Genomic DNA, 25925 nt, shown 5'->3' on the forward strand with positions numbered 1-25925 from the left:
GTGTTAGATGTAAATAAAAACGGAATACAATGATTTGCAAATAATTTTCAACCCTTATTCAATTGAATGCACTACAAAGACAATATATTTGATGTTCTAACTCATAAACTTAATTTTTTTTTTGCAAATATTATTCAACTTAGAATTTCTTGGCTGCAACACGTGCCAAAGTAGTTGGGAAAGGGCATGTTCACCACTGTGTTACATCACCTTTTCTTTTGAAAACACTCAATAAACGTTTTGGGAACTGAGGAAACTAATTGTTGAAGCTTTGAAAGTGGAATTCTTTTTTAATCTTGTTTTATGTAGAGCTTTAGTCGTTCAACAGTCCGGGGTCTTTGCTGTCAGATTTTACGCTTCATAATGAGCCACACATTTTCGATGGGAGACAGGTGTGGATTGCAGGCTGTTGTAACACGTGGCTTGGCATTGTCTTGCTGAAATAAGCAGGGGCGTCCATGATAACGTTGCTTGGATGACAACATTTGTTGCTCCGAAACCTGTATGGACCTTTCAGCATTAATGGTGCCTTCACAGATGTGTAAGTTACCCATGCCTTGGGCACTAATACACCCCCATACCATCACAGATGCTGGCTTTTGAACTTTGCGCCTATAACAATCCGAATGGTTATTTTCCTCTTTGTTTCGGAGGACACTACATCCACAGTTTCCAAGTATAATTAGAAATGTGGACTCGTCAGACCACAGAACACTTTTCCACTTTGCATCAGTCCATCTTAGATGAGCTCGGGCCCAGTGAAGCCAGCAGCGTTCCTTGGTGTTGTTGATAAATGGGTTTTGCTTTGCATAGCAGTTTTAAACTTGCACTTACAGATGTAGCGACCAACTGTAGTTACTGACATTGGTTTTATGAAGTGTTCCTGAGCCCATTTGGTATTATCCTTTACACACTGATGTCGGTTTTTGATGCAGTACCGCCTGAGGGGTCAGAAGTCCGTAATATCATGGCTTACGTGCAGTGATTTCTCCAGATTCTCTGACCCTTTTCATGATTTTACGAACCGTAGATGGTAAAATCCCTAAATTCCTTGCAATAGCTCGTTGAGAAATATTGTAAAACTGTTCGACAATTTGCTTACAAATTGATGACCCTCGCCCCATCCTTGGTTGTAAATTACTTAGCATTTCATGGAAGCTGTTTTTATACCCTATCATGGCACCCACCTGTTCCCAATTAGCCTGCACACCTGTGGGATGTTCCAAATAAGTGTTTGATGAGTATATCTCAACTTTATCAGTATTTATTGCCACATTTCCCAACTTCTTTGTTACGTGTTGCTGGCATCAAATTCTAAAGTTAATGATTATTTGCAAAAAAAAATGTTTATCAATTTGAACATCAAATATGTTGTCTTTGTAGCATATTCAACTAAATATGGGTTGAAAATTATTTGCAAATCGTTTATATTTACATCTAACACAATTTCCCAACTCATATGGAAACAGGGTTTGTAAATAATTGACAATGCGAACCAGCGGGTAAGTATTTTTAATTTAGTTTTTTATTGATTTCCTCATCCCAGTTACATGAATGACCCATCACATAATTATACAAGAGAGTGCATTTGGCACATTTGGAAAAAAAAAGTTTGCCACATTTGGTACAAAAAGGTGATTCAAATCGAAATGCAAAAACAACCTATTCCATTCCTTAAATGACAAGAACTTGTTGAAATTGTGAGATTTTTCTGCAGCATTTTCATTTCTGATGAGCTTCAGTTAATTAGGAAAAACACAAACAAAATCTACATTTCAAATTCAGGAGGGAGTGGCTTAAATCAGACAAATATATTTATCGGTTTTATCATTACTCTATACTTGTGTTAAGAATTTCCATGTAAAGTAAGACACAACAAAAAATTAAAAAAATATATTTGAAAAAACCTGTAGGGATAATCATATAACAAGCAGTTTAATAGCATAATGCTGTCAGTATGGGTGCACACCTGTTATGCACTTCAGCTATTTTTGATGGGATAACATACAATCCAGTCAGGTGTTTTCAAATAAAACTGAAGCCCAAAGCCAATAACCCAAAAACACCTTTGCGCCATCTTCAATATTTACTTCCACGGTTACACATTAACATTCAGTTAATAAAGCTCATCGTTCAGGGTAAACGGATGCCGCCGTTTTTCCACGCTCAAGACAGGAGAAAGGGCAAAAACAAACAGTGACAATTCGGGCGCTACCACAGGTCCAGCAGGTTCTTCTTGTCATGAGTCAGTGTGTCACCGTAACTATTCCAGTTCAATGGAAAACATGAATTATAAAAAACGATCAAAACGCCCTGTGAATTCCTAATACCATAAAAGAAAGTGCTCTTTGGCATCCTGAGAAGCTGGGTGTCGTAAAATGCAGTAAAATCTGAGAGCCAAGCAACCCTCACGTTGGCATCAAATGATAAAGACGCCATAAAGCCATAAATGCTTATCAAACTGTCTGGGGGAGAAATAACTGACCCAGGTTAGTTACGTGGGGCGGTATAGCTCAATTGATAGAAGCGGCCGTGCCAGCAACTTGAGGGTTCCAGGTTCGATCCCCGCTTCCGCCATCCTAGTTACTGCCGATGTGTCCTTGGGCAAGACACTTTACCCACCTGCTCCCAGTGACACCCACACTGGTTTAAATGGAACTTAGATGTTGGGTTTCACTATGTAAAGCGCCTTGAGACACTAGAGAAAAAGCGCTATATAAATATAATTATCTTCTCTTCTCTCACTACGTAAAAGGACACAACTTACATTGAATGTGTTTTGGTGTGACTTTTTGGCCTACACAGTATAACCCCTGACTCATGTCGTCATAAGCGGTTGTCGACCTAACCGAAACAGTCAATAGTCTTTGCTTACACATTTACTTGTGACTTTGGATGTTGACAGGAGGACGATACTCTAAGATTTTTTTAACCTACTGCAGTTTTTTTGTGGTTGTTATAAACGTTCTTCATTTTTGCATATTTTGGTTTGGCTTCTTCTTCCTTACCATCCAGATTATCAATGACACACTTTTATTTTGAATCACATACTTTGCACTGAACCCTGTGCATATTTTAATGGAGTCTAGCAAAGTAGTCATGTCGCTTTTATCATATAACACTGCTTAGTGATAATGATACTACAACACGTGTAAATAAACAGACTCATAGAAAAGACCCCTTTGGCTGTCACATGTCATGTTGACTTCAGGTGGGGCGAGAGTTAGTTGTCAACACAAACAGGTTTGACTGTACTGTATATGGAGAAAAGGCATTTCACTTTAAAACCAAATATCCCTTTGTGCTTCCCCTTTTTTGGTGTCGTGCAATTTGTGATGTTGGCTCCAGTGCGCTGCTTTTTTGCAACAGTACACTTGAAGTTAGTTCCGCGGAGCTCAGCTGTTAATATTCAAAGCCTGCTTGTAAGCTTCAGTCACATTATCGCAGTCTGTAATGGAGAAGGCGCTGTCGGCTATTCCGGACTCGTAGCAGCTCCACGGCCTCTGCTCTCCCAGTACACGGTCTTCTTGGATTCCCAGCAGGTCGTCGGCAGACACGCATGCTCTCATTAAGGGCCTGCCTGCTTTCTCCGTGCGTGCCGGAGGTCCGACGCGGTCTGGAAGATCCAGCTGGTCGAAAGACTCGGAGGACAGAATGCTGTCCTTGCTGATGGCCTCACCTGGCCTCATCCTGGAGCCCCGGTGCGGTAAAGAAACCGCCAGCTGATCCAAGGAGCCAAACTCCTGCAGACCCCCTGAGGAGTACTTCCCGTTCCGTTTAAGGATGCCTTTCCGATGGGTTGGCGCTGAGGGGCACGCTTTAAAGCCGGAGTCACTATTCTCAGGAGAGGAGGAGTAGTATCCTGACTCCTGCTCTGTGGGCTTCTTTAGGATACCTTTCCGAGGTTGCGTCGCAGTACAGGCTGCGCTGGCTGTGGGGGACAAACCCAAAATACTCTGATGTTCCAGTGTCGCGACCGTGGGAGCCTCGCTCGTGACTTTTTGTTTGATACTATTTCTTCTTTTCAAAATACCCTTGGAAGGCCGAGTGTCCGCGCATGCTTCTTGCGCAGGCTGGGAGACGTTGTTCTCCTTCTGCGACCTCCGCAGAGAGCGTTGGCGCACCACGTCGCCGCCGCTGCCGTGTGGGCGGAGGAGCAGGCAACGCATCTTGGAGCCGTTCTCCAGCAAAGGTCTGGACGTACGCCGCAGCCAACTGGCAACGCTGGCCAGCCCGGCCGGGTGGGACATCGACTTTGTGGACGTCGTCTCCTCCACTTTCGTCTCACCCAAGAGGGACTTCTGGTAGCCCCAGTTCAGCCACCAGTGTCCCGCTATCTCCTCCATGGTAGCTCTGCGGTCTGGGTTTACCATCAGCATCCAGCGAATGAGGCCACAAGCATCTGGTCGGGGGAAAGAGGTGTAAACACATTTAAATGCTAAGACTTAGAGACTTGGGCAGCACGTTGCAACAGTGGTTAGTGCATCTGCCTCACAATACGAAGGTCCTGAGTTCAATCCCAGGCTCGGGATCTTTCTGTGTGGAGTTTGCATGTTCTCCCCGTGACTGCGTGGTTTCTTTCCGGGTACTCCGGCTTCCTCCCACTTCCAAAGACATGCACCTGGGGATAGGTTGATTGGCAACACTAAATTGGCCCTAGTGTGTGAATGTTGTCTGTCTATCTGTGTTGGCCCTGCCATGAGGTGATGACTTGTCCAGGGTGTACACCGCCTTCCGCCTGATTGTAGCCAAGATAAGCTCCAGCTACCCCGAACGGGACAAGCGGTAGAAAATGGATGGATGGATGGACTTAGACTTCCTTTTATTGTCATTCAAATTTGAACTTTACAGTACAGATTAGAATGAGATTTTGTTGCATTAGCTCGTTGTCGTGCAGGATAAAAAAGCAGTAAGGTACGGATATAAATAGATTACTTTTCATACATTCATTCATTTACTACCGCTTGTCCCTTTCAGGGTCGCTGGAGCCCATCTCAGCTGCATTCGGTCGGAAAGGGAGGTACACCCTGGTCAAGTCGCCACCTCATCACAGGGCCAACACAGATAGACAGACAACATTCACACTCACATTCACACACTAGGGCCAATTTAGTTTTGCCAATCAACTTATCCCCAGGTGCATGTCTTTGGAGGTGGGAGGAGGCCGGAGTACCCGGAGGCAACTCACGCAGTCACAGGGAGAACATGCAAACTCCGCACAGAAAAATCCAGAGCCCGGGATTGAACTCAGGACCTTCGTATCGCGAGGCAGACGCACTAATCCCTCTTCCACCAGATAAATACCGGTAAATCGCACTTTTTCATATGCATCCACGTTTATGGATGTATGTTATATTGTCTTTATATTCCAGCGAGTTAATCCGTTTTTTGGGGGGGGAATTGAGGGGATTATTATGATGCGTTTAAGAATCTTATGGCCTGAGGGACAAAGCTGTTACAGAACCTGAAGGTTCTGCTACATAGGCTGCGGAACCTATTTCTAAAATCCAGCAGTGAAAACAGTGCTTGGTTGGTGTGGGAGGATTCTCTGCCGATTTTCTGAGCCCTGGTCAGGCAGCGGCTTTTTGCGATTTCCTAAAACATCAAAATAAAAACACACGAAATAAATTAAACACTCACCAGAAGGTTTGATTGGTTTGCGGTAGTTTCCGGTGCTGATCTGCTGGACCAGTGCCTTGTGGCTGTTTCCATCAAAGGGCATAGTGCCGTGGACCATGGTGTACAACAGCACTCCAAGGGACCACGTGTCCACCTCCGGGCCACGGTACGGGCGTCCATTTACAATCTCTGGTGACGCGTACAGTGGGCTGCCACAAAACGTCTGCAGATACTCGTCCCCGTAGTAAAGGTTGGACAGGCCAAAGTCTGCAATCTGTCAGAAAAAAGTGTTAGGATTTCATTGAGAAATGTAAATGTTTGTGGATATGACCCAATTTCTGGGACAAAAATATTTGGTGTCACATTAACTCTAAATTCCTCACAAAGTTCCCTTTGAGTTCCAAAATACCCACCATCACATTAGTGTGTTTACCTGAATTATTACACGTTTTGGTTCACACCTTTAGGGGACTGATAAGCACCAGTTCTTTAGCATGGCCACTAGTGGGACTTAGCAACTAATTTTCTATAAGTCATTGATCATTTCTCTCATGATTATAAAACTGGAGGTACAGATGCACACTTTTTTTCAATCCAAAACTGCCAACTTTCTGCTTCTGAAGACCGTTTTACATTGAGATTGACTAGAGTTTGTGCACACCTGGATGTAAGACAGATTCAAACAAAGGTGGATTTGACAAAGTGTGTCTGTAGATTTTTCCTGACAAAAGCTAGTATCTTCAACTTTTGATGAGCCGTTGCCTGGATCATGTTTTGTTTTCTTGCCCTGATGTGGGATCTGAGCCAAGAATGTCGTTGTTGCCTGTGCATCCTTTTGAAACACTTGTGATTAAGGGTTATTTCAATAAACTTTGATTGATTGATTGTTTTAGTTTAAGACTCTCTTAGTTCTGTTTCATCACCCCTGGGTTTGTGTTTCTTTGTTGCCATGGGTGATGATTATTTTCACCTGCTTCTGATTAGTGCTGGGGACGCTCACCTGCTCCCGGGCACTAATTGGGGAGCGTCCCAAACACTAATTAGAGGCAGGTGAAAATAATCATCACCCATGGCAACCAAGAAACACAACCCCAGGGGCGATGAAACATAAATAAGAGTCTTAAACTAAAACCAAAACATGATCCGGGCAATGGATCCTCACAGGCCAATGTATTGTATATTGTATATTGATGACTGATCAGTGTGGTGTATGTGTGTGACTCGCTGTTGAACATTCCACCTGGGTCAGGACTCAGGACTCCATCCTCCTCTGCTACAACCAGCTCCGAGAGCACTAGATCTCACCCGGCCTCCTCCTCCTTTCCAGACTGCTGTTTGCAGATCAGAGGTTAGTCACGCCCCCTGACCATGTTTCATTGATGGATTCCAGCCACAAAAAAGTTGCATCAACAAGTGAGAACAAGACGTAGCAGAGCTAAATGTCTCTTTGCTCACACGGCAAAATGGATTTATAGTGTGTAGATCTTTGTTCTTTATATCCTGTTTCTGTTTTTAAAGGGGAACATCATTACAATTTCAGAAGAGTTAAAAGCAATAAAAATGAGTTCCCAGTGGCTTATTTTGTTTTTCGAAGATTTTTTCAAAATTTTACCCATCATGGAATATCCCGAAAAAAAGTCTTTAAAGTGCCTGATTTTCGCTATCTGTAAATCCACCGTCGATTTTCCTGTAACGTCACATAGTGACGCCAATACAAACGAACATGGCGGATAGAACAGCAAGATATAGCGACATTAGCTCGGATTCAGACTCGTATTTCAGCGGCTTAAGCGATTCAACAGATTACGCATGTATTGAAACGGATGGTTGGAGTGTGGAGGCAGATAGCGAAAACGAAATTGAAGAAGAAACTGAAGTTATTGAGCGATTAGCTATTGAAGCTATTCCGCGATCGCCTTCTAACCAACGATTGCATCTTATGACCACTGGATCAACTTAAATCCGTCGATTGGTAAGTGTTTGGAGGGAAAGGCTGGATGCAAATATAGCTACAAATGTACATACAGCTAGCCTAAATAGCATGTTAACATCGATTGGCTGGCAGTCATGTCGTGACCAAATATGTCTGATTAGCACATAAGTCAATAACATCAACAAAACTCACCTTTGTGATTTTGTTGACTATCGTTGGAAATGCATCTGCTTTGAGTGTTGGAGGATATCCACACATTCTTGCCATTTCTGCCATGTTAGCATCGATTAGCATGCCGTGCTAATCGATGCACACTCCACGTAAAACAACTTGAATCCGTCCCTGATCGTGTTGTTACACCCTCCGACAACACACAGATGAGGCATAATGTCTCCAAAGTACGGAAAACAGTTTCAAAAAACGGAAAATAACAGAGCTGATTTGACTTGGTGTGTGTAATGTGTTTGAGAAAATGGTGGATTGCTTCCCATTGTAACGTCACGGGTGAAAGGTCGTCGCTCCGACAGCGAACAATTGAAAGGCGTTTAAATCGCCAAATTCAGCCTTTTAGAGTTCGGAAATCGGTTAAAAAAATATATGGTCTTTTTTCTGCAACATCAAGGTATATATTGACGCTTACATAGGTCTGGTAATAATGTTCCCCTTTAAGATATTTTGGTACATTTAATTGTTATTTACCTACACTGCCTGAAATGCCCTATAGTAACCTAAAAGAATACCCAACAGGTGAATGATCAACCGCAATAATTATCCCCAGTCAATTAGAATTGCGATTGAAACAGTCATCTAATCATGCTGTTGTCACGCACATCATGAAACCAAAACAACGCCTAAAAATTGACCGACATTACCCCGCATTGTAAGGACTCCAACACCATGTTCTCAGAGGGAAGTGGCCACAAAATTGTGTCGCGGTGGTCATCAGCAGGTTGCAAAATACTTAAGTGCAGGCCAAAAGTTTGGACACACCTTCTCATTCAATGCTCTTTCTTTATTTTCATGACTATTTACATTGTAGATTATCACTGAAGGCATCAAAACTATGAATGAACACACGTGGAGTTATGTACTTAACCAAAAAAAAGGTGAAACAACTGAAAACATGTTTTATATTCTAGTTTCTTCAAAATAGCCACCCTTTGCTCTGATTACTTTTTTTGCACACTCTTGGCATTCTCTGGATGAGCTCAGGTAGTTTCAGGTAGTCACCTGAAATGGTTTTCACTTCAAAGGTGTGCTCGAAGCTCATCGAGAGAATGCCAAGAGTACGCAAAGCAGTAATCAGAGCAAAGCTATTTTGAAGAAACTAGAATACAAAACATGTTTTAAGTTATTTCACCTTTTTTTTGTCAAAGTTCATAACTCCTCATTTGTTCATTCATAGTTTTAATGTGAAAATCTACAATGTAAATCAGGCCTGGGCAATTATTTTACTCGGGGGGCCAGATTTAGATAAAAAAGTGTGTCTGGGGCCCAGTATATCTATTTTTAGGAATACTAATACAAAACCTCACAATAACGATTGGAAGCTAAAAACGTTATGACAGACCGCCTTAAAAAACGGAATGAAATTTGACATTTTTTTTCTGAATGGGACACCCAGAATGTACATGAAAGTAAAGAATGAGGGACTATACAATATTAACTATGAATGATAAAACACTGAATATTGACAACATATTGTACAATCAACCGAAACACAACCAAAATGCAACAAACTTAGTGAAAAAACCCCCACCTACTATCTGAGATACATCATAATGACCATGTAAGTAATTAGATGACCATAGTAATTAATTAGATGACCATAGTTAACTAGTATATGATGCAGATTCCAACCATTGAAAGACTTAGTATAGTTGAAGACTTGCGGTCATTAGAAAACATCACAATGGCAGCTACACTTTCCATTTTAAACATGTAAAACAATTATTTGGGAATGTCCGGTGGGCCAGATTGAAAAGCTCAACGGGCCGCATGTGGCCCCCGGCCTTAACTTGCCGAGGTCTGATGTAAATAGTCATGAAAATAAAGAAAACATATTGAGTGAGAAGGTGTGTCCAAATGTTTGTCCTGTACTGTATGTAGAATAATAATAATAATAATAATGGATTAGATTTATATCGCGCTTTTCTATTGTTAGATACTCAAAGCGCTCACAGAGAAGGGAACCCATCATTCATTCACACCTAGTGGTGGTAAGCTACATATGTAGCCACAGCTGCCCTGGGGTAGACTGACGGAAGCGTGGCTGCCAGTTTGCGCCTACGGCCCCTCCGACCACCGCCAATCATTCATTCATCATTCATTCAGTGTGAGCGGCACCGGGGGCAAGGGTGAAGTGTTCTGCCCAAGGACACAGCAGCAGCGACTTTGATGTCCATAGGTGGGAAGCGAACCTGCAACCCTCAGGTTTCTGGCACGGCTGCTCTACCCACTACGCCATGCCGCCCCTCGTAGAGACTGGAAGAGTCCCAGAAAGGCATGCCTAAATGCAGTGTTTTTGCAACCACTGTGCCGCGGCACTTGGAGATACAGTCTGGTGTGCCGTGGGAGATAATGCAGTTTCACTTATTTGGGTTAAACATATTTTTTGCAATTCGGTAATTATGTGCCGTTGTTTGGAGTGTCGGTGCTGTCTAGAGCTCGGCAGAGTAGCCATCTTATACCATACCATATCAGCAGGTGGCAGCAGGTAGTTAATTGCTTTGTAGATGTCAGGAACGACAACGATTATTTGTCGTGATCACACTATGCAGACGACAGCGGGAGGCAGCATGCAGGTAACAAGGTATGTAATGCTTAAACCAAAAATAAACAAAAGGTGAATGCCCCTAAGAAAAGGCATTAATGCTTAGGGATGGGTATGCAGAACAAAACTAAAACTGAACTGGCTACAAAGTAAACAAAAACAGAATGCTGGACGACAGCAAAAACTTACAGCGTTTGGAGCAGAGACGGCGTCCACAAAGTACATCCATACATGACATGACAACAATGTCCACACAAAAAATATAGCATCAACTTAAATATTCGTGATTTCGAAAACAAAGCAGGTGTGGGGAATAGGAAGACATGAAACTGCACCAAAATAGGAGCGCAAGACAAGAACTAAAACACTACACACGGGAAAACACCAAAAGACCCCAATTAAGTCAAGGTGTGATGTGACAAGTGGTGACAGTACACCTACTTTGAGACAAGCGCTATCGTGATGCACACTTGGTTATGGTTTGAATTCATATCCAACAATTGCGACAACGACTTTTTATTGTCTACTGAGTTTGATTTTTTAATGATTTCTGCTGGTGGTGTGCTTCGGGATTTTTTCAATAAAAAAAAAAAAATGCACCTCGGCTCAAAAAAGCATGAAAAACACTGCCTTAATGTGAAAATGTATAGGATGATAAGTGGATTACACACACAAATGTTGCCGTTCCGCTTCTCGTTAGACGACAGCAAGTCCTAAAACATTGAACAGTTGGCTCTCAAATATTTAAACAAGCTCAAAATAGGTTCACCTGTAAAGGTCATGCAGTAGTTCCTTGGTTTTCGTTGGTGATCCGTTCTAAAAGGTCGAACAAAAATGTAATCTTATGAAAAATGTTCTTCATACGAAATTAAACTAATTATTTTGTTCCAGACACACAATATTAACATAAAAAATATTTTTATAGAACATTTTACCTGCAGAAAAGTATACAAAAGACATAAAATACAAAATAAATGACTAAATCAGGGGTGGACAATTAATTTTTTTTGGGGGCTGCATGAGCAACCCGAGCACTGCTGGAGGGCCACACCGACAATATTGCAATTCAATTTTGCTCAAATTATTTTTGATATACCGTAAGATAAATAATAACAATAATAATAATAATAATAATAATAATAATAATTTAATTTAACCTAACTTAACTTTATACAAAAATAGAATAGAATAGAATAAAATACAATAGAATAGACTTTATTGTCATTATATTTGCATATAACAAGATTAAAGACTCTCACTTAAGGTGCGGTTGTGGGAAAAAATATGGGGTGAAATAAATAACACAAGAGGTAATAAAGGAAAAACTAACAATTGAAATAAACAGACTACTATCCAATAAAAATAACAAGCAATCCTGTACAATATACAAAACACTATAGAAGTACAAAATACTGTACAATATACAGAACAAGGCAAGAGTACCGAAGTAATAAATAACAATCAGTGTCGGAAAGTATTGCACTCAAAGGTTAGTATTGCACAGTAGGGTATTAGGGCAGGATATTGTACAGGGGTGAATTATTATTAGATAGATAGATAGATAGTACTTTATTGATTCCTTCAGGAGAGTTCCTTCAGGAAAATTAAAATTCAAGAAAAAACTATACGTTAAAGTTCAACATAGTGACAGCTCTGGTAAAAAAGCTGTCTCTGAGCCTGTTTGTTCTGGCTCTGATGCACCTGTAGCGCCTGCCCGATGGTAGCAGGTGGAACAGGTGGAAGCCAGGGTGTGTGCTGTCTTTGGTGATGGTTTTTGCTATCTTGAGGCAACTGGAGTTGTGTAAATCCTTCAGGGAGGGCAGGGGGCAGCCGATGATTTTTTGTGCAGACTTTATGACTCTCTGAATCGCCTGTTTGTCTGCTTCAGTGCAGCTGGCGTACCACACTGTTATGCAGTACGTCAGCAGGCTCTCGACAGCCGAGCGATAGAAGGTCACCATCAGCTGCCTCTCCAGTCTGTTCTTCCTCAGCACCCTCAGGAAGTGGAGTCTCCGCTGGCCTTCCGGATGACCACAGTTGTATTTTGGGTCCAGGACAGGTCAGCAGATATGAGGGTGCCGAAGAACTTGAAGGAGCTGACTCTCTCCACCTCCTCGCTGTTGATATAGAGGGGGCGGGGTCTGCAGTGTTTTTCCTGAAGTCAAAGATGAGTTCCTTGGTTTTTGTGGTGTTCAGTGCCAGATTATTCACTGAACACCACGCTGATAGTTTCAGGACCTCATCTCTGTATGCAGACTCATCCCCCCCTGTAATGGGAACCATGCACCACCATTGTGTCATCGGCAAACTTGATTATGGTGTTCTCCGAGTGGGCTGGACTACAGTCAGGGGTGTAGAGGGAATACAGCAAAACAGACTGCTTTTGATGGTTTTATTTTTAACACGGTCTTACACAACACTTCCTGATGCTAAAATGTCAAGTTCTGTCACTTTATCCTGCATCCTCTTTAAAAGTCCAACATTTTCCCCCGTCAGATTTGAACAACCATCTGTTGTCACACCTACCAGCTTGTCCCATTTCAGTCCTATCATGTCCAATCACGCATTTACCTATGTGAACAAGATCAACATGTGGTTGTCTCTTTAATTGACTGCATGGCTGCCAGCTCCTCCGTATTTTTAAAGTCTGCAGTTATCCCATGTAAGAAGATAAGCAGCTGGGCTCTGTCACGTACATCGCAGCTCTCATCCAAAGCCAGCGAAAAACAGTCAAAGTTGGCCTTTCTGTTCTTCAGCTGAAGCTCCAAGTTTCCAGCGATGGTCTCAACCCGCCTCGTTACAGTGCGTCGAGAGAGTGACACGTTCTCAAATGCGCCCCTCTTCTCTGGGCAGAGTCCAATAAGCGCTCCTTAATAAACTCTCCGTCAGAAAATGCCTTACTTTTTCCAGCGATTTTGTGAGAAACGACGAAACTTGTCCCGACGGCTGCATATCTGGGGGTGTGAAATGTGGCAAAAAGTCTTTGTTGGGTTTGCAGTTTGACCCTCAACGCATCAGCCTCCCTTACGCACGCTTCATCACACAGATTCCGGTATTTTTCCTCCTGCTTCGTCGTTTAGTGGCGATTCAGATTATATTCTTTAAACACAGAAACATGTATACCACAACTTAAGCACACGGTTTTACCTTTCATCTCTGTAAAGAAATGCTTGGCAGTCCATGTGTTGTTGAAAACACGGCATTAGTCATCAACTTTTCTTTTATTAGCGTGAGCTGGCATCTCGGTGGTAACCGGGCATCACTTGTCGCTGTGCACCTTCACTCATAGGTTACACACAGACATACGCCCGTAAATAACACTTTTCAAAAATAAAAGCAGCACAGATGTATTGCACGCATGACACAGATGTTTTTTTTATTTTATTTTGTAATTTGTGATTGCCACTGTTTACATTCACTCACAATCGTTCACGAGCATACGTCCACATGGAAGTAATACAAATAATGCTTTTCAAAACAAAAGCAGCACCGTTGTATTGCACACTCGACATAGATACTTTTGTAAATTTATTTTTTAATGTATGATTGGCCTCATGCGGGCGCACAAAATGCCGGATGTGGCCCGTGGGCCGCAGCATGCCCAGGTCTGGACTAAATGAACATTTAGCATTACTTTTACCTTTATTGAAGGCTTGTTGGTAAATAAGGCAACCTTTTTACTTTGCAACAAGTTTTTTCTTGAATTCAGTCGTGTTTTTCCACCTTCTTTATGTAAGCACTTGCAACTTTGCCGTGACACTCGATGATTAAAAAAAACAGAGACCGAGTCACCAACACATATAATTCTTTGTTAGGGTACTCAATTACTCACAGAATAATAAGTGTGTTACACGCAGTGTGATAACTGAGATGCTGTGCGAAAACCGGGACAAAATTGTTGAAAAAAGGTTAATTGAAAATTGGTGTATACAAAAACCAAGCAGTATATCTTAGGTTTTTATTCATCCAAAGCCCAACTTAACGTGAACTAAAATGTTTCTCTTCTGCTTCTAATGTACTCATTTCTTGCTGTAAACGTACTCATTATGTTAATACGATTACATAAAAGGTGTTTGTTTGTACAAACCCCGTTTCCATATCAGTTGGGAAATTGTGTTAGATGTAAATAAAAACGGAATACAATGATTTGCAAATAATTTTCAACCCTTATTCAATTGAATGCACTACAAAGACAATATATTTGATGTTCTAACTCATAAACTTAATTTTTTTTTTGCAAATATTATTCAACTTAGAATTTCTTGGCTGCAACACGTGCCAAAGTAGTTGGGAAAGGGCATGTTCACCACTGTGTTACATCACCTTTTCTTTTGAAAACACTCAATAAACGTTTTGGGAACTGAGGAAACTAATTGTTGAAGCTTTGAAAGTGGAATTCTTTTTTAATCTTGTTTTATGTAGAGCTTTAGTCGTTCAACAGTCCGGGGTCTTTGCTGTCAGATTTTACGCTTCATAATGAGCCACACATTTTCGATGGGAGACAGGTGTGAATTGCAGGCTGTTGTAACACGTGGCTTGGCATTGTCTTGCTGAAATAAGCAGGGGCGTCCATGATAACGTTGCTTGGATGACAACATTTGTTGCTCCGAAACCTGTATGGACCTTTCAGCATTAATGGTGCCTTCACAGATGTGTAAGTTACCCATGCCTTGGGCACTAATACACCCCCATACCATCACAGATGCTGGCTTTTGAACTTTGCGCCTATAACAATCCGAATGGTTATTTTCCTCTTTGTTTCGGAGGACACTACATCCACAGTTTCCAAGTATAATTAGAAATGTGGACTCGTCAGACCACAGAACACTTTTCCACTTTGCATCAGTCCATCTTAGATGAGCTCGGGCCCAGTGAAGCCAGCAGCGTTCCTTGGTGTTGTTGATAAATGGGTTTTGCTTTGCATAGCAGTTTTAAACTTGCACTTACAGATGTAGCGACCAACTGTAGTTACTGACATTGGTTTTATGAAGTGTTCCTGAGCCCATTTGGTATTATCCTTTACACACTGATGTCGGTTTTTGATGCAGTACCGCCTGAGGGGTCAGAAGTCCGTAATATCATGGCTTACGTGCAGTGATTTCTCCAGATTCTCTGACCCTTTTCATGATTTTACGAACCGTAGATGGTAAAATCCCTAAATTCCTTGCAATAGCTCGTTGAGAAATATTGTAAAACTGTTCGACAATTTGCTTACAAATTGATGACCCTCGCCCCATCCTTGGTTGTAAATTACTTAGCATTTCATGGAAGCTGTTTTTATACCCTATCATGGCACCCACCTGTTCCCAATTAGCCTGCACACCTGTGGGATGTTCCAAATAAGTGTTTGATGAGTATATCTCAACTTTATCAGTATTTATTGCCACATTTCCCAACTTCTTTGTTACGTGTTGCTGGCATCAAATTCTAAAGTTAATGATTATTTGCAAAAAAAAATGTTTATCAATTTGAACATCAAATATGTTGTCTTTGTAGCATATTCAACTAAATATGGGTTGAAAATTATTTGCAAATCGTTTATATTTACATCTAACACAATTTCCCAACTCATATGGAAACAGGGTTTGTAAATAATTGACAATGCGAACCAGCGGGTAAGTATTTTTAATTTAGTTTTTTATTGATTTCCTCATCCCAGTTACATGAATGACCCATCACATAATTATACAAGAGAGTGCATTTGGCACATTTGGAAAAAAAAAGTTTGCCACATTTGGTACAAAAAGGTGATTCAAATCGAAATGCAAAAACAACCTATTCCATTCCTTAAATGACAAGAACTTGTTGAAATTGTGAGATTTTTCTGCAGCATTTTCATTTCTGATGAGCTTCAGTTAATTAGGAAAAACACAAACAAAATCTACATTTCAAATTCAGGAGGGAGTGGCTTAAATCAGACAAATATATTTATCGGTTTTATCATTACTCTATACTTGTGTTAAGAATTTCCATGTAAAGTAAGACACAACAAAAAATTAAAAAAATATATTTGAAAAAACCTGTAGGGATAATCATATAACAAGCAGTTTAATAGCATAATGCTGTCAGTATGGGTGCACACCTGTTATGCACTTCAGCTATTTTTGATGGGATAACATACAATCCAGTCAGGTGTTTTCAAATAAAACTGAAGCCCAAAGCCAATAACCCAAAAACACCTTTGCGCCATCTTCAATATTTACTTCCACGGTTACACATTAACATTCAGTTAATAAAGCTCATCGTTCAGGGTAAACGGATGCCGCCGTTTTTCCACGCTCAAGACAGGAGAAAGGGCAAAAACAAACAGTGACAATTCGGGCGCTACCACAGGTCCAGCAGGTTCTTCTTGTCATGAGTCAGTGTGTCACCGTAACTATTCCAGTTCAATGGAAAACATGAATTATAAAAAACGATCAAAACGCCCTGTGAATTCCTAATACCATAAAAGAAAGTGCTCTTTGGCATCCTGAGAAGCTGGGTGTCGTAAAATGCAGTAAAATCTGAGAGCCAAGCAACCCTCACGTTGGCATCAAATGATAAAGACGCCATAAAGCCATAAATGCTTATCAAACTGTCTGGGGGAGAAATAACTGACCCAGGTTAGTTACGTGGGGCGGTATAGCTCAATTGATAGAAGCGGCCGTGCCAGCAACTTGAGGGTTCCAGGTTCGATCCCCGCTTCCGCCATCCTAGTTACTGCCGATGTGTCCTTGGGCAAGACACTTTACCCACCTGCTCCCAGTGACACCCACACTGGTTTAAATGGAACTTAGATGTTGGGTTTCACTATGTAAAGCGCCTTGAGACACTAGAGAAAAAGCGCTATATAAATATAATTATCTTCTCTTCTCTCACTACGTAAAAGGACACAACTTACATTGAATGTGTTTTGGTGTGACTTTTTGGCCTACACAGTATAACCCCTGACTCATGTCGTCATAAGCGGTTGTCGACCTAACCGAAACAGTCAATAGTCTTTGCTTACACATTTACTTGTGACTTTGGATGTTGACAGGAGGACGATACTCTAAGATTTTTTTAACCTACTGCAGTTTTTTTGTGGTTGTTATAAACGTTCTTCATTTTTGCATATTTTGGTTTGGCTTCTTCTTCCTTACCATCCAGATTATCAATGACACACTTTTATTTTGAATCACATACTTTGCACTGAACCCTGTGCATATTTTAATGGAGTCTAGCAAAGTAGTCATGTCGCTTTTATCATATAACACTGCTTAGTGATAATGATACTACAACACGTGTAAATAAACAGACTCATAGAAAAGACCCCTTTGGCTGTCACATGTCATGTTGACTTCAGGTGGGGCGAGAGTTAGTTGTCAACACAAACAGGTTTGACTGTACTGTATATGGAGAAAAGGCATTTCACTTTAAAACCAAATATCCCTTTGTGCTTCCCCTTTTTTGGTGTCGTGCAATTTGTGATGTTGGCTCCAGTGCGCTGCTTTTTTGCAACAGTACACTTGAAGTTAGTTCCGCGGAGCTCAGCTGTTAATATTCAAAGCCTGCTTGTAAGCTTCAGTCACATTATCGCAGTCTGTAATGGAGAAGGCGCTGTCGGCTATTCCGGACTCGTAGCAGCTCCACGGCCTCTGCTCTCCCAGTACACGGTCTTCTTGGATTCCCAGCAGGTCGTCGGCAGACACGCATGCTCTCATTAAGGGCCTGCCTGCTTTCTCCGTGCGTGCCGGAGGTCCGACGCGGTCTGGAAGATCCAGCTGGTCGAAAGACTCGGAGGACAGAATGCTGTCCTTGCTGATGGCCTCACCTGGCCTCATCCTGGAGCCCCGGTGCGGTAAAGAAACCGCCAGCTGATCCAAGGAGCCAAACTCCTGCAGACCCCCTGAGGAGTACTTCCCGTTCCGTTTAAGGATGCCTTTCCGATGGGTTGGCGCTGAGGGGCACGCTTTAAAGCCGGAGTCACTATTCTCAGGAGAGGAGGAGTAGTATCCTGACTCCTGCTCTGTGGGCTTCTTTAGGATACCTTTCCGAGGTTGCGTCGCAGTACAGGCTGCGCTGGCTGTGGGGGACAAACCCAAAATACTCTGATGTTCCAGTGTCGCGACCGTGGGAGCCTCGCTCGTGACTTTTTGTTTGATACTATTTCTTCTTTTCAAAATACCCTTGGAAGGCCGAGTGTCCGCGCATGCTTCTTGCGCAGGCTGGGAGACGTTGTTCTCCTTCTGCGACCTCCGCAGAGAGCGTTGGCGCACCACGTCGCCGCCGCTGCCGTGTGGGCGGAGGAGCAGGCAACGCATCTTGGAGCCGTTCTCCAGCAAAGGTCTGGACGTACGCCGCAGCCAACTGGCAACGCTGGCCAGCCCGGCCGGGTGGGACATCGACTTTGTGGACGTCGTCTCCTCCACTTTCGTCTCACCCAAGAGGGACTTCTGGTAGCCCCAGTTCAGCCACCAGTGTCCCGCTATCTCCTCCATGGTAGCTCTGCGGTCTGGGTTTACCATCAGCATCCAGCGAATGAGGCCACAAGCATCTGGTCGGGGGAAAGAGGTGTAAACACATTTAAATGCTAAGACTTAGAGACTTGGGCAGCACGTTGCAACAGTGGTTAGTGCATCTGCCTCACAATACGAAGGTCCTGAGTTCAATCCCAGGCTCGGGATCTTTCTGTGTGGAGTTTGCATGTTCTCCCCGTGACTGCGTGGTTTCTTTCCGGGTACTCCGGCTTCCTCCCACTTCCAAAGACATGCACCTGGGGATAGGTTGATTGGCAACACTAAATTGGCCCTAGTGTGTGAATGTTGTCTGTCTATCTGTGTTGGCCCTGCCATGAGGTGATGACTTGTCCAGGGTGTACACCGCCTTCCGCCTGATTGTAGCCAAGATAAGCTCCAGCTACCCCGAACGGGACAAGCGGTAGAAAATGGATGGATGGATGGACTTAGACTTCCTTTTATTGTCATTCAAATTTGAACTTTACAGTACAGATTAGAATGAGATTTTGTTGCATTAGCTCGTTGTCGTGCAGGATAAAAAAGCAGTAAGGTACGGATATAAATAGATTACTTTTCATACATTCATTCATTTACTACCGCTTGTCCCTTTCAGGGTCGCTGGAGCCCATCTCAGCTGCATTCGGTCGGAAAGGGAGGTACACCCTGGTCAAGTCGCCACCTCATCACAGGGCCAACACAGATAGACAGACAACATTCACACTCACATTCACACACTAGGGCCAATTTAGTTTTGCCAATCAACTTATCCCCAGGTGCATGTCTTTGGAGGTGGGAGGAGGCCGGAGTACCCGGAGGCAACTCACGCAGTCACAGGGAGAACATGCAAACTCCGCACAGAAAAATCCAGAGCCCGGGATTGAACTCAGGACCTTCGTATCGCGAGGCAGACGCACTAATCCCTCTTCCACCAGATAAATACCGGTAAATCGCACTTTTTCATATGCATCCACGTTTATGGATGTATGTTATATTGTCTTTATATTCCAGCGAGTTAATCCGTTTTTTGGGGGGGGAATTGAGGGGATTATTATGATGCGTTTAAGAATCTTATGGCCTGAGGGACAAAGCTGTTACAGAACCTGAAGGTTCTGCTACATAGGCTGCGGAACCTATTTCTAAAATCCAGCAGTGAAAACAGTGCTTGGTTGGTGTGGGAGGATTCTCTGCCGATTTTCTGAGCCCTGGTCAGGCAGCGGCTTTTTGCGATTTCCTAAAACATCAAAATAAAAACACACGAAATAAATTAAACACTCACCAGAAGGTTTGATTGGTTTGCGGTAGTTTCCGGTGCTGATCTGCTGGACCAGTGCCTTGTGGCTGTTTCCATCAAAGGGCATAGTGCCGTGGACCATGGTGTACAACAGCACTCCAAGGGACCACGTGTCCACCTCCGGGCCACGGTACGGGCGTCCATTTACAATCTCTGGTGACGCGTACAGTGGGCTGCCACAAAACGTCTGCAGATACTCGTCCCCGTAGTAAAGGTTGGACAGGCCAAAGTCTGCAATCTGTCAGAAAAAAGTGTTAGGATTTCATTGAGAAATGTAAATGTTTGTGGATATGACCCAATTTCTGGGACAAAAATATTTGGTGTCACATTAACTCTAAATTCCTCACAAAGTTCCCTTTGAGTTCCAAAATACCCACCATCACATTAGTGTGTTTACCTGAATTATTACACGTTTTGGTTCACACCTTTAGGGGACTGATAAGCACCAGTTCTTTAGCATGGCCACTAGTGGGACTTAGCAACTAATTTTCTATAAGTCATTGATCATTTCTCTCATGATTATAAAACTGGAGGTACAGATGCACACTTTTTTTCAATCCAAAACTGCCAACTTTCTGCTTCTGAAGACCGTTTTACATTGAGATTGACTAGAGTTTGTGCACACCTGGATGTAAAACAGATTCAAACAAAGGTGGATTTGACAAAGTGTGTCTGTAGATTTTTCCTGACAAAAGCTAGTATCTTCAACTTTTGATGAGCCGTTGCCTGGATCATGTTTTGTTTTCTTGCCCTGATGTGGGATCTGAGCCAAGAATGTCGTTGTTGCCTGTGCATCCTTTTGAAACACTTGTGATTAAGGGTTATTTCAATAAACTTTGATTGATTGATTGTTTTAGTTTAAGACTCTCTTAGTTCTGTTTCATCACCCCTGGGTTTGTGTTTCTTTGTTGCCATGGGTGATGATTATTTTCACCTGCTTCTGATTAGTGCTGGGGACGCTCACCTGCTCCCGGGCACTAATTGGGGAGCGTCCCAAACACTAATTAGAGGCAGGTGAAAATAATCATCACCCATGGCAACCAAGAAACACAACCCCAGGGGCGATGAAACATAAATAAGAGTCTTAAACTAAAACCAAAACATGATCCGGGCAATGGATCCTCACAACTATGGTAAAGGGCTTGTCGTCCAACGGCATAATTTCTATGATGAAATCTTTGGCACTCTGGCTGTCTTTTTTCAACATTTTAAAAGAAGTGCCGATTGTATCAAGCCTTAGGCTTATATTTGCAGCTAGGCTTCTTTAGCAGCAGGCATATTCCCATAGGCTTGCAAAACACAGTTGTAGTGAAGCTGGCGTTTCAGGTGGCTGATATCTTTGATGTGTTCAAGCGTGATTTATGTGCCCTTCCTGGCAGAATATTTCACGCAAATAGCACACAAAAAGGTCTTCCTCTGAATCAGTGAAGAAGTCCCACACGATCAATGTTTACGATGAGCTCGGGGGAAGTTCACGACAGGCTCATTTGTGGCACAGTGTGGGTAATCGTGTCTCATTGAAGTGTTTTGTTATTGGTTATCAGAGCTATTTTTGAATGTTATAAAATGTATCGTTGTGACGTCAAGATTCTTCATATCGACCTGATAATTCATCACGCACCCTTACCTTGAGGATATTTGTATTATGTTTATGCCAGCATGTCAACCAAAGTGTTTAAGTACAATCCACAGGGGGCAACACAAAAGTCATTTAGTCATATAAAAAAAAATCTGTACAGTCATGAGATGTATGTAATCTATGTAGACTGTATAACAATGTTAGTAATTGCTGCATACCTTGACGTTGCCATTGCCATCCAGTAGAATATTCTCCAGTTTTAGATCCCGGTGCACTATTCCATTCTAGGGGAAGAAGACAGAGTTTGTATTGTTATTGTCTTTAAAACATTTTATCACTCAAATTCCACACATGCCAGTCAACATCATTTTTAAAGCAGGTTGTCTACATTACATAAAATATTAATAGTCTTCCTCCATGTCAGAACACATTCCTATCTTTCCTCCTTTGCAGTGTCAGCTATGTTTCATTATCCTTGGCTCTGCAGGGGGGCATGCCTTCTGCTAATGTTTGCTTTGCCTTAAAAAAAAAATACACAGGGGCGGAATAGCTCGGTTGGTAGAGCGTCCGTGCCAGCAACTTAAGGGTTGCAGGTTCGATCCCCGCTTCCGCCTTCCTAGTCAATGCAGTTGTGACCTTGGTCAAGACACTTTACCCACCTGCTCCCAGTGCCACCCACACTGGTTTAATTGTAACTTAGATATTGAGTTTCACTATGTAAAGCGCTTTGAGTCACTTGAGGAAAAAGCGCTATATAAATATAATTCACTTCACTTCACTGGTCATCCAGACTTTGAAAAGGAGAGGACGCTTGTAGCCAGGCGACATGCTCAGTGTTTTGCATTGTAATTTTACCATGTTAATTTTATTTATATAGCATTTATATCATGCATAATTAAAAACAAAGTGCTGTGCATCAGGTATCCGCAAAATATGAGAAAGCCTAAAAACAAACATTTCTTAAGGGAATCAATAGTTTTCAGTTTTTCATAAGTGAAAGTTGTGTCAAATGTAACAATCAATTGGATCATGGACTTTGATAGTGTCATTTTCTGGGTAATCATTACCTAGCTTACATTTAAAGCAGATCCACTGAGGCGCTTAACTGTGCGGCGCTGTGCATGTGTGCTTGTTCTCTTCCATCACGCTCTCATTAGTAGCACCGCCTGCCTCACTTCAGTGTTCATTTCCCTCCGCATTGTTCCCACAGAATCGCCCATTCCAATCAGCCCGCTGACAGTTAATAATGGCCATTATGTAACAGCGGGAGTTAAGGTGCCCTGGAAGGAACAAGAGCTGAGCAACTGGTCCGAGGGGAGCTCTATGTCATTAGTGTGCACATTGGAGGGATGAGGCAGCGCTTAGAGGGGATGTCGGGTCATTCAAGGTTAAATTTGGGTGTTTAAACGGTTTTGAATAAGACCAGGCCTTACCTGATGGCAGTAGTGCACGGCGGACACAATTTGTCTGAAGAAGTGCCTTGATTCCCGCTCAGAAATGGTTCTCCTGTCGCAGATGTAGTCATACAGGTCACCCCGGCTCGCGTACTCCATCACGATCACGATCTTGTCCTTGTTCTCAAACACTGAAAGAAACAGACAACTACTTATGGTTGTCCTTTATTGCCATCCATGTGCAGCTGCGCAATCTAACGAGATCAAACATAAGAGATGTAGGCATGGAATATTCTGTGTTCCGCTTAGCACTATATTAGGAGGTTTTCCTGCCCCCTGAAGGAGGTCATGTTCATTTAATTCTAATAACAATTTCTGTACATAGATTAATCACAACAGATGTAATGTAAAGTTACCTTTCATATAGAAGAGGTGTATACAGTACAGGCCAAAAGTTTGGACACACCTTCTCATTCAATGTGTTTTCTTTATTTTCAATGTAAATTGTCACTGAAGGCATCAAAACTATAAATGAACACATGTGGAGTTATGTACTTAACAAGAAAAGGTAAAATAACTGAAAAATAGCCACCTTTTGCTCAGATTACTTTTTTGCACACTATTGGCATTCTCTCGATGAGCTTCAAGAGGTGGTCACCTGAAATAGTTTTCACTTCACAGGTGTGCTTGAAGCTCATCCAGAGAATGCCAAGAGTGTGCAAAGCAATAATTAAAGCAAAGGGTGGCTATTTTGAAGAAATACAAATATAAAACATGTTTTCAGTTATTTCACCTTTTTTTGTTAAGTACATAACTTCACGTGTTTTTTCATAGTTTTGATGCCTTCAGTGACAATCTACAATGTAAATAGTCTTGACAATTAAGAAAATGCATCGAAAGAGAAGGTCTGTCCAAACTTTTGGCCTGTACGGTATGTTGTCCTTTTACTAAACAAAATAAGAAGCCATTCCTTATTTACGTGACGTTTCTTTTTTCACGTTTGCATGTGTACAATTCTTCACCTGCTGTCTGCATCATGTGCTGAGGAGTGATCACATTTATAAAACCACTTGTTCCTTATTTTATTTCAAACATTTCCTGAGAGTCTCATTAAAATCAAGCCAGAACTTTTTGAGCTATGACGCTAGTTAACAAACCCCCAGCTAACACACAACCTTGTGGCGGAGGTAATTTGGTAAATTGGCAGGTTTGTGTGTCTATTTTCTCATTTGTCGCTAAATTCACAGAATAAATAAACAAGTGAACACTCTTGCCAGTAGGGCTGCAACTAACTACTAGTCATTGACTATCTTAATAATAAATTGACCAATCGGATTATGAAGCATACACTTATTCAGTAGTTTTAATTCAGCCACCGGCTTCTAAATTCATCTTAAAATTTTTAGCTATGTGCTAACGAATATATATATATATATATATATATATATATATATATAAGGGCTGCAAATATTTGGTTGTCCCACGATTCGATTCAATATCGATTCTTGGGGTTGCGATTCGATCATAAATCAATTTTTTCGATTCAACGCGATTCTCAATTCAAAAACTATATTTTTCCAATTCAAAATGATTCTTTATTCATTCAGTACATAGGATTTCAGCAGGATCTACCCCAGTCTGCTGACATGCTAGCAGAGTATTAGATTTAAAAAAAAAGCTTTTATAATTGTAAAGGACAACGTTTTAAAAACTGATTGCAATAATGTAAATTTGTTTTAACTATTAAACGAACCAAAAATAAGACTTATTTTATCTTTGTGAAAACATTGGACACAGTGTGTTGTCAAGCTTATGAGATGCGATGCAAGCGTAAGCCACTGTGACACTTGTTCTTTTTTTTATTTTTAATAATGTCTAATGATAATGTCTACGAGGGATTTTTAATCACTGCTATGCTGAAATTATAACTAATATTGATACTGTTGTTGATAATATTCATTTTTGTTTCACTACTTTTGGTTTGTTCTGTGTCGTGTTTGTGTCTCAATTGTTCTGTTTATTGCAGTTCTGAGTGTTGCTGGGTCAGGTTTGGTTTTGGAATTGGATAGCATTGTTATGGTATTGCTGTGTATTGTTATGTTGGATTGATGAAAAAAATTTAAAAATTTTTAAAATTGAGAATCGATTCTGAATCGCACAACGTAAGAATCGCGATTCAAATTCGAATCGAATTTTTGCCACACTCCTAATATATATACTTTTAAAGTGCTGCTTATCAGGCTGTTACAAAATGTTTTAAAAGTATTGAAGTTTTGTCCATTTTAAAGGGGAGCTGACTTTTTTGTTCACAATCATTATTAAAGACATAAGGACGGATGGATTTGTTCTTCATTGCATTTTACATATTAAATAAACGTGAATAAGTCTGCTTATAGCGTAGCCAATGTGAGCTCCACTATTTCACCCGTAGAATCCGATAAATAGCCATTCAAATAGCGCTAACAATACTCAATTTACATTTGGTGTCTTGAATATTAACCAAGTATTAATATTATTATTATTATTATAAACGGTAACACAGACAAACTATTAAGAGCGGCACCGAGATCACTTACAGGGGTGCCTATGTTTACATCATCGAATTGTCTATTGTTTACTCGATTCCCTGCTCCCTGTAAGTTTACTGTATATCATAAATCATCCATTTCACCGGAGAAATAAATGGCTGGGAATATAATCTGACAAATTGGGATACTTTGATAGCCATTTAAGACCTGGAACTGGCATAGATGACAAGGAAAGCACTTGTACCGTCTAGAATTGACAAATTAGTCGTCAACAAATTATATTGTGTTTTTTTGTAGCTGTATTGTTGCACCCATACTTGTCAGTTATCCG

At 41.6% G+C, this 25925-nt stretch overlaps 2 protein-coding genes across 2 annotated transcripts in view; both read right to left on the minus strand.

The window, feature by feature from the left end:
• Nucleotides 1–1507: 1507 nt before the first annotated feature.
• On the minus strand, nt 1508–7834 carry LOC133534898 (NUAK family SNF1-like kinase 2). Its single transcript, XM_061874212.1, has 3 exons — nt 7745–7834; nt 5641–5893; nt 1508–4402 (listed from the first exon to the last, which is right to left on the minus strand). Exons 1-3 carry the CDS (start codon nt 7826–7828, stop codon nt 3396–3398), a joined length of 1344 nt encoding a protein of 447 aa, XP_061730196.1. The 5' UTR covers nt 7829–7834; the 3' UTR covers nt 1508–3395.
• Nucleotides 7835–15945: 8111 nt separating this feature from the next.
• Nucleotides 15946–25925, minus strand: part of LOC133534899 (NUAK family SNF1-like kinase 2) — a 31001-nt gene continuing 21021 nt past the window's right edge. The window contains exons 3-6 of the mRNA XM_061874213.1: nt 23106–23257; nt 21891–21956; nt 20079–20331; nt 15946–18840 (exon numbers count right to left, since the gene is read on the minus strand). Coding sequence (XP_061730197.1) covers nt 17834–18840; nt 20079–20331; nt 21891–21956; nt 23106–23257 — 1478 coding nt within the window. The 3' untranslated portion in view covers nt 15946–17833. The remainder of the gene's footprint in view (nt 18841–20078; nt 20332–21890; nt 21957–23105; nt 23258–25925) is intronic.

The sequence above is a fragment of the Nerophis ophidion genome, linkage group LG16 (assembly GCF_033978795.1).
Source record: "Nerophis ophidion isolate RoL-2023_Sa linkage group LG16, RoL_Noph_v1.0, whole genome shotgun sequence".
Classification (NCBI taxonomy): Eukaryota; Metazoa; Chordata; class Actinopteri; order Syngnathiformes; family Syngnathidae; genus Nerophis; species Nerophis ophidion.